At 36.3% G+C, this 9,493-nt stretch overlaps 1 protein-coding gene across 1 annotated transcript in view; it reads right to left on the bottom strand.

The window, feature by feature from the left end:
* Nucleotides 1–340: 340 nt before the first annotated feature.
* The window catches only part of IDUA (alpha-L-iduronidase), a 287,029-nt gene continuing 277,876 nt past the window's right edge, over nt 341–9,493 (bottom strand). Inside the window, exons 10-14 of the mRNA XM_053703291.1 lie at nt 8,015–8,136; nt 6,991–7,116; nt 3,220–3,296; nt 2,579–2,679; nt 341–568 (exon numbers count right to left, since the gene is read on the bottom strand). Coding sequence (XP_053559266.1) covers nt 459–568; nt 2,579–2,679; nt 3,220–3,296; nt 6,991–7,116; nt 8,015–8,136 — 536 coding nt within the window. The 3' untranslated portion in view covers nt 341–458. The remainder of the gene's footprint in view (nt 569–2,578; nt 2,680–3,219; nt 3,297–6,990; nt 7,117–8,014; nt 8,137–9,493) is intronic.

The following is a 9,493-nucleotide window of genomic DNA, read 5'->3' as shown; positions in this document are numbered from 1 at the left end:
TTTAAACAACTTTCCAATTTACTTCTATTATCAATTAGTGCTCAGTCTTTTTATAAGCACACTTTCTGAGGCACCAGCTCTTACTGTGTATATGTATATGAGTCTGTAATTGGCTGATGGCTGTCACATGACACAGTGGGCATGGAAATAGAAGCAATATTTGAAATCTCTCAAAAAGAAATGTACTGTCATTTTATTGTGTATTTGTTAATTATGCAATTCTACTGTATTTAATAATCCTTTTATTCAAATTTGCTCAAAGAATAAGTGTTTTTATTTAAGTTTACTTTCTATGCTTCTGAACATTTAAAACAAATTAAAAACCACAAGCACAACTTGCTTTAGAAATTCCAAAAGTTTCATGTTTCTTTATTTAAAATACTCTATTTAATATGTACATTTAAGTCTTCTGTCAACCTTTATTGATAAAGTAAACATTCAGAAACTGAGAATTAATTTCAATTGTTGTGAGAAATTTCTCTGTATTTTTCTGGAAAACAATAAGGTCCTGGAATTCCCCAATAGTTGACGGCACGTACCCTGTATGAGCCAGATACCTTTGCACTATCTGCGGGAACAAAATAAGCAGGTGCATATTAGCTTAGATAGATCTTTCCTCAGACATCTATACTTAAAGGGATACTACACCCAATTTTTTCTTTCTTTCTTTCTTTCATTTTCTTTTTCCATTTTAGGTTCAGCACCCTGGATAGCACTTGCTTATTGGTGGCTACATTTAGCCACTAATCAGCAAGCACTACCCAGGTGCTGAATAAAAAATGGGCCAGCTCCTAAGCTTTACATTCCTGCTTTTTAAATAGAGATAGCAAGAGAACGAAGAAAAATTGATAGGAGTAAATTAGAAAGTTGCTTAAAATTACATGCTCTAATTAATTAAAGAAAAAAATTGGGTTTAGTATCCATTTAAGAAATGTATGTAATACAATTGTTTTTTAAAGTATGGTGAACAAATTTTTTCTGTGAATTTATATAAAAGACATAAAAATATAAATTATATTATCAGGGATCCATTTCAGTTGCTACAACTTATAGACACCATATAAGTTTACCTTTTATTTTGTTCCTAAATACTCAAACTCTTTTGTCTCTAACAAGTATCATACCCTCTTGACCTCTAATTTTCCTCAGTATCACATACTTATCCACAAACACAGTGGGCAAATCAAAGCCTTTCTAGGTTAGTGCTGGCCAATGGTTTGGTGTGGTGTAAGACATTTTTCTAAACTTGTAGAGTAGAGTGCAATCAAATTGATCAGACTAGCACCGTTCAAATGTGGCTAGGAACTGCAGTGAGCTACTGCCAAGCTCACATACAATATAGAAAACATCAAAAAGGAGGTTCCATAGCTTGGGGAATTGGGGATCAGAATACAGCACAACGTTTCGGGGCGATCACATGATTAAGGGATTTTTACAAGCTATGGAACCTCCTTTTTGATGTTTTCTGAGTATAGTGCGTCAAACATATTTGAATTTCATATTTATATACTTTATACCACAATACATAAATTCTCAATTCCCTGTCACAGTACATCAAAGCAAACTCGTCTGATCCATAGTCTGGAAAAATTGAGACGTGTAGATCTACAGCTGGAAAGCCCTGTTTCAGATTAGCAATCCGGTGACATATAGTTCCTAGATTGTGAACAAAATAACTGATGGATACAACTAGATTTACTTTTAGTGACCACTTCATTTTGGTTTTGTATTTCCTTAAAAATGCTTCAGCATATGTCCCAGTTTTTATCTGATTACATCTTCTTACTTTATGGACAATAAATGTAATGACTGTTTATATATATTAATTGTGTATAATGTAGGGCATACTTACTCTGAGAACAGAACAATTAATAAAGACAATTTCTACCAAATTATACCCAAAAAATAAATTAAGTACAAGCTTAAAGTAAAAAAAAAAAGATCTTGAATATTAAAAAGGAAACTTTGAGTTCACGAACCCTGAGGTTTATTCTAATGGCAATGGATAAAATGTAAACTTCCAACAATAAGTACCTATAATTATTTATATTTCATATCACAGTTGTTAAAATACAAGAAATCAGAAAATAGAGATCAATAGAAGATGATAAAACAAAAGAATAAAGTACAGAACCAGTCTGAAGCTGATGATATCATAATTAAATGCCTGAGGAAATGTTCAAGGAGATTACATTCCACTTACGTACATAGAAAGCTTTATGTAGATATAAAAATTGTGCAGATTAGTCTGAATTGGATTCCGGCTGACAAGAAGATCATATAAGACCTACCATATAATTTTTTGTTTCATCCAAAGGAGTTAAGAGAAACCTCAATTTTATGTCAGTGCATGTTATTCAAAGTAAAAACTAGATAATGAATCTAAAGTAGACTTTTCTATTTGCTCATAGGCCATTTAGTCTGTGTGGGCTTATGGGTATTTTTATGGGATGAAGCAATTATCTGCACTTGTTTTAAGATAAGGGCTTATCCCTATATCTACATTTACAGCATCCTGAATTTTAAAAAACTGTTATCGTTTCTATAAACCAAAATGATACATAAAAAGGAATGTTACCTGGACTGTATACAAACAGTGTAAAGATGATATCTTTTTCATTAATTCTTCTGTAAACAGAGCCATCCTTTGAAAATTCTACTTCATAAGTTTTCAAACACCTGCAAGACAGAAAATAATTGAAGTACACTTGTGCACATTTTAATTTTGATTGTACTGTCCTTTTAAAAAAGACATGGACATATAGCTGACTTGGAGAAAAATCTGATCTATTTTGTGTCACCCTTTATAGCCGTTTGCATATCCAAATCCAAACAAGTCAGATTTTGAACTTCCATTAGATGTCACTTATCCGGGCAACTTTAAAACTAAAGTTGGGATTTTAAGTTGTATTTACTTTACCTCTATACTTGCCAAAGTATGGCGTCTCCCTAGCAGTTACATGAGAGGCCTTGAATGTTTAAATAAAAAAAGTGTCTTTATTAGAGGTTTTGTCTTCCATAAAGATGGTAGCATGCTTTGAGAGTGCTGAAATAGGGTATCATTCAAATGTGACAATTAATGTATCTCGATAATGATTGGTACTTACTAAAAGTGAAGCATCCTCTTATTTAAACTTGAGATTATAGTGTGCATGAGAAAGGATCTATGATACTTTCACTACTTATGTAGACAAGCTTGAAACCAAATATACTAATTACCTGGTCAATATATATTCATCACTCCAAATCACTGCTACCTGTCCACTGGTCAGGGAAAGAAAGTACAGACCAGTTACCTTAAAAAGAAGAAAAACATAGATAAACAGGTTAAAGGGACAGTCTACACCAGAATTTTTATTGTTTAAAAAGATAGATAATCCCTTTATTACCCATTCCCCAGTTCTGCATAACCAACACAGTTATATCAATATTTGTTTTACCTTTGTGATTATCTTGTATCTAAGCCTCTGCAGACTGTCCACTTATCTCAGGGCTTTTGACAGACATGCAGTTTAGCCAATCAGTGCAGACTCCTAAATAACTTCACGTGAGTGAGCACAATGTTTACTATATGACACACATGAACTAGTACTGTCTAAGTACTGAGCTAAGAGGCGGTTTTCAACATTTTAGAAATCAGTTTGAGCCTACCTAGGTTTAGCTTTTAAAAAACACCACCAAGGGACCAAAGCAAATTTAATGATAAAAGTCAATTGGAAAGTTGTTTAAAATGGCATGCCCTATCTGAATCATGAAAGTTTAATTTTGACTATACTGTCCCTTTAAGTACACTGCATATAATCCTCTCTTTTTAGTGGCCTATTGAGAGTGAGACCGTGACAATGAACCACAAATTTAAAGGAATATGTAGTCAAAATTCATAAACTTCAAATACTCAATGACTACAAAGAAAAAACATACAATTAAACAACATTCAATTGCCTTCTATTATCACATTTATCTCTTACTTTTGGACTCCTTGGTTAAAATTGGGGCCTCCATTAAATATGCAGCGTCGGCGGCAAAATCCTCCGCCGCCAGATTTTACGTGATTTTGGTATCACATATACGGCATAGCATACAAGCGTATATTTCACCCTTCTGACGTATTTTTTTTAGTCATAGACTAACATAGAAAAGCAGCGCAATTTGGTATCCAATATACAGCGTAAGGACTTACGCGCGCAGAATTCAGAAAATTTACTCCATTCTCATCTCGCCACATATTGCAGGCGCAGCAACCCTTGCACTGACTAGAAAAGCAACGTAACTCCCTGGAAGCCTTAACAAACACATACAATTAAGCAGCATCTTAAGGTTAAAGGGACAGTATACTATGATATTGTTTTTTTAAGGTTTATTTCTGTATTTGAAATAGTTTGAAGCCACAACATAATCAAATGGATTGAGCTTGTAGGTACTTTATCATATTGTGAACATATACTTGCTTATTTACTTTAAATTTCTTCTCAAAACAATCAACAATACTTGGAGGAGAGAACAATGGGAAATCATAACTGTATTACCTTCATCTCTTTAGAACCCACTGGAGTGTAATTTATTCTAATGTTAACACAGCTTGGCATTGATGACAAAATATATAAAGGGACAGTCAAGTCCAAAGAAAACCTTCTTCTTTTAAATAGGGCATGTTATTTCAAACTACTTTCAGATTTAATTCTAACACTTCCTTTGTTCTCTTGGTATTCTTAGTTGAAAGCAAAACCTAGGATGGCTCATATGATAATTTCTAAGACCTCATTTTTATGAGTGTTAGCCTAATTTGCATACAACTACTCTTCATTGACACGTTCCGTGGACAAAATACTGGCGTAAGTTACTTGCGACGACTAAAATGTGTATTTGCGCACATTTCAGAAGATCGCCAGTTTGTCCTACTTACGCCAGTTTAGCATCTAACGGCGCAGTATATGTAATACCCCGATGTGCGAGGTGAAATTATGGGTGGCATGGGTTCCCACGCTTGTGCCAAAACCTGCGCCGTATATTTGATCGCTCCCTTGGTCCCTTCCCGCGGGAACTTACTGAGGTAGCAACCGGTGTACATGTCTACACTCCAGCAGTGTTTGCAACAATGTTTGTGAGAAAAATTAACACATAGTGCTAAAACCAAACCACATGCAGGATCCGGAGCCTACCTCAGTACGCACTTATGTAAAGTAGATACATTTCATCAAGGAATACCAAGAGATAGAGGTCTATCTGATAATAAAAGTAAACTGGAATGTTTTTAAACTTGCACTCTCTGTCTGAAACAAAATTTTCTTTCACAATTTAGACAGGGCATGCAATTTTAAACAACTTTCCAATTTATTTCTATTGTCAAATTTGCTTTGTTCTCTGGGCATCCTTTGTTGAAGGAGCATCAATGCACTTCTAGGAGCTAGCCGAACACAATGGGTTAGCCAACGATAAGAGGCATTTATGTGCAGCCACTAACTCCCAGTAGTGCATTGCTGCTCCGACATAGGTATACTCTTCAACAAAGAATGCCAAGAGAACAAAGGAAAATAAAAAATAGAAAATAACTGAAACGTTTCAAATAGCGCACTCTATCTGAATTATGAAGTTTAAATGTGACTTTACTGTCCATTTGATTTTGACTTCCATGGCCTTTAAACTTGTCTCAATTTCCAATTAATGTTTTCAAGTCTGTGAGCTAAAGGTATATTGCTGAATTTACTTTAAATTTGCTTTTGAAAAACCAACCACCTTATCGTTTTGAAATCTCTTTTTTTCATGATTACATGAAACCTAAATATGTAACCATTTAAAAACATTTATTTTAAAAATACAATGAATAAAGATAAAGCTTCTTCATTTCATTTGATTTAACAGTGTGGAAAGCACGTCTTTGATTGACCAAAATGGAAATGAAGGTATAACGCTCTGTACATATAATATCAGTATAGCCACATCACGCTTGGCCTCCTGAGATACCAGATGCTTTCAAATTTCATAAATGTAATGTAAAGTTCTTAAAGGGACAGTTCACTGTAAAATCGTTTTTCCCTAAATGTGTTCTCCATGACTTGTTATACCAGCTGCAGCATATAAAATGTATGAGAAATTGTTAATTTATGCTTCTTTTTGCAAAATAAATAACTGGATTTACTCTTTGAAACCACAGCCCATCAAAAGAGGTTTGGCTTGCTGACAGATTAGAGCTCATTATGCCTCCTTTTCTTATCTCTGTCTCTGTACAATACTTAGAAATTGAAAATGAAGATATAGGGGCCGATTTACCAAATCCCCGTATCGACCCCAGTGCCTCTTCCGCACGAGCCTTTAGGCTCGCCGAAAAAAAGGCGCTTAGAAGCAGCGGTCTTAAAACCGCTGCTCTTTAACTCGTCCGCTCCCTGAGGCAGCGGGCAGCAATCCGCCCAATCGCATACGATCGGGTTGAATGACACCCCCATAGAACAGGCTAACAATGGTACTGAGCTGGTTGTTCGTTCCTGCGAGTGCGCTTCTATGTGTATGTATTAAGTCTCCCTAAGGGAAAAAGGGGCAACCAGATGTGGACACCTAACTGACGAGGCCCAATTTTTCGGCGCTGGTCTGACCGTAATAAGCTGGATCAGAATGATATAATACAGGAAAGTTCTACTCTGTGAAAAGCATTACTGAGCTAAAAAGAAGCTGCACACAGGTGGTAAATCACCATAGAACAGGCTAATAATGGCAATGAGCTGGTTGTTCGTTCCTGTGAGTGTGCTTCTCTCTGTATGTATTTAAGCACCATATATGAGCAGCCACCAATCAGCAACTAGCTCCCAGTAGTGCATGCTGCTTCTGTGCCTACCTAGGTATGCTTTTCCACAAAGGATACCAAGAATACAAAGCAAATTAGATAGCAGAAGTCAATTGGAAAGTTGTTTAAATTGACACGCTCTATTCAAATAATAGAAGTAAAATTTTACATTTACTATCTCTTTAACAATAAAGATATAAAAATGGCACATTTACCTTATTAGGAGGAGATTGAGGTCTTTCACAGATGTGAATAAGGATTACAGAGGGAACAGGAAGTTCCATTTTTAGAATCAAATTTCCATCTTTAGGAAAAGCGGTAGGGCCTTTCGCCACAGGATCCTTAAAATAAAACATAGACACAATATATTTTTTTATGTTGATATAATTGATTGCAGTTGGTAACAATATACAGGGTTTCTTATTATTGAACCAATATTAATATAAATCTATCATATTAAACTTAGCACTGAGTTTACTCTTTAGTTTCTATCATATTAAAACACACATTATATTATAATGACTGCATTTTCAGATAAAAATAGCCTAGTTTTCGAATGATTTGACCTAAAGTAATGAGTTCACAGAGATGATATTACACCTCAGTAGCAAATGAGTTCACAGAGATGACATCACACCTCAGTATTAAAAAAAGCAGCCACCAATCAGCAAGCACTATCCAGGGTGCTGAACCAAAGATGGGCCGGCTCGTAAACCTAGATTCCTGCATTTTCAAATAAAGATACCAAGAGAACGAAGAAAAAATGATAATAGGAGTAAATTAGAAAGTTGCTTAAAATTGCATTCTTTATCTGAATCATGAAAGAAAAAAATTGGGTTCATTATCCCTTTAAATGGTGATTCACATTTTAATTAGACTAACAGGAAATGCATGTTTGCGCATAACTGATCCATTGTTCCTTGGTTTATGGAGACAACTCCAAAAGAGCTGTATTGTTTGATAGGGACACACCTCCACAAGCCTTATAAGAAAAATGGACAGCATTTTAAATTTGCTTAATTTCTGAAGGTACAAAAGATCTGATTTCAATAGTTGCTATGGAATATGCATCATATTAACTCTGCAAGTAACCAGTTTTTATCAGCTGATACAAGTATGGTATTACAGCACTGATGTAATAATGAAATTCCATTTGTATTCTCTACAATAATTGGATTTGAGAGTCCTATGTCTATAGCTTTCAAATAATACTGAATTGTCAAAAAATGGCTAGTTTACCTCTGCATTCCTTATTAAGCGGAACTGATTAACTGTTGGGAAGTCTGGGCTTCCAGCCTTCTGCCATGTCAAAAATGGGTTGGTCAAATTGTTGTCAATATAATATGTAACATATACAAGGTCTGCAAATAGAAATAGAATTAATTCATTGTCTTGCTCATAAAAAACACAATAAAGCTTTATTAACAGCCATTATCGGTTGTTAATGAAGCCTTTATGGGGAAATATACTGTAGATCAAATATTGTTGCAGTTATCAAGCGCGACTGTGTTTCACTCTGTGATCATTTTGATAAAAAAATAATAATGTCTGATCCTATTTTTCCCCCTGATATCAAACAAGTATTTTTAAAATATTAGAATCAATCACTTACGCCTAGATTTAGAGTTTTGCGTTAGAAGGGGTGCGTTAGCTACGAGTGTTTTTTTCCCCCCGCACCTTTTAAACAACGCTGGTATTTAGAGTTGTCTGAATGGCTGCGTTAGGCTCCAAAAAGGGAGCGTACAGGCATATTTAACTCCACTGCAACTCTCAATACTAGCGTTGCTTACGGACGCGGCCAGCTCGTGCACGATTCCCCCATAGGAAACAATGGGGCAGTTTGGGCTGAAAAAAAACCTAACACCTGCAAAAAAGCAGCGTTCAGCTCCTAACGCAGCCCCATTGTTTCCTATGGGGAAACACTTCCTAAGTCTGCACCTAACACCCTAACATGAACCCCGAGTCTAAACACCCCTAACCTTACACTTATTAACCCCTAATCTGCCGCCCCCGCTATCGCTGACCCCTGCATATTATTATTAACCCCTAATCTGCCGCTCCGTACACCGCCGCAACCTACATTATACCTATGTAACCCTAATCTGCTGCCCCTAACACCGCCGACCCCTATATTATATTTATTAACCCTTAATCTGCCCCCCCAACGTCGCCGCTACCTAACTACACTTATTAACCCCTAATCTGCCGACCGGACCTCGCCGCCACTATAATAAATGTATTAACCCCTAAACCGCCGCACTCCCGCCTCAAAAACCCTATAATATAATTGGATCAGCCAATCAGATTGAGCTTGCATTCTATTGGCTGATCGGAACAGCCAATAGAATGCAAGCTCAATCTGATTGGCTGATTGGATCAGCCAATCGGATTGAACTTGAATCTGATTGGCTGATTCAATCAGCCAATCAGATTTTTCCTACCTTAATTCCGATTGGCTGATAGAATCCTATCAGCCAATCGGAATTCGAGGGACGCCATCTTGGATGACGTCCCATAAAGGAACCTTCATTCGTCGTCTAGTCGTCGGGAGAAGAGGATGTTCCACGCCGGAGGTCTTGAAGATGGAGCCGCTCCTCGTCGGATGGATGAAGATAGAAGATGCCGCTTGGATGAAGATGTTTGCCGGTCCGGATGTCCTCTTCTTGCCGGATAGGAGGAAGACTTTGGAGCCTCTTCTGGACCTCTTCTTGCCGGATA

Source organism: Bombina bombina, chromosome 2, assembly GCF_027579735.1.
Source record: "Bombina bombina isolate aBomBom1 chromosome 2, aBomBom1.pri, whole genome shotgun sequence".
Taxonomy (NCBI): domain Eukaryota; kingdom Metazoa; phylum Chordata; class Amphibia; order Anura; family Bombinatoridae; genus Bombina; species Bombina bombina.
This window is presented reverse-complemented; position numbering and strand designations above follow the sequence as displayed.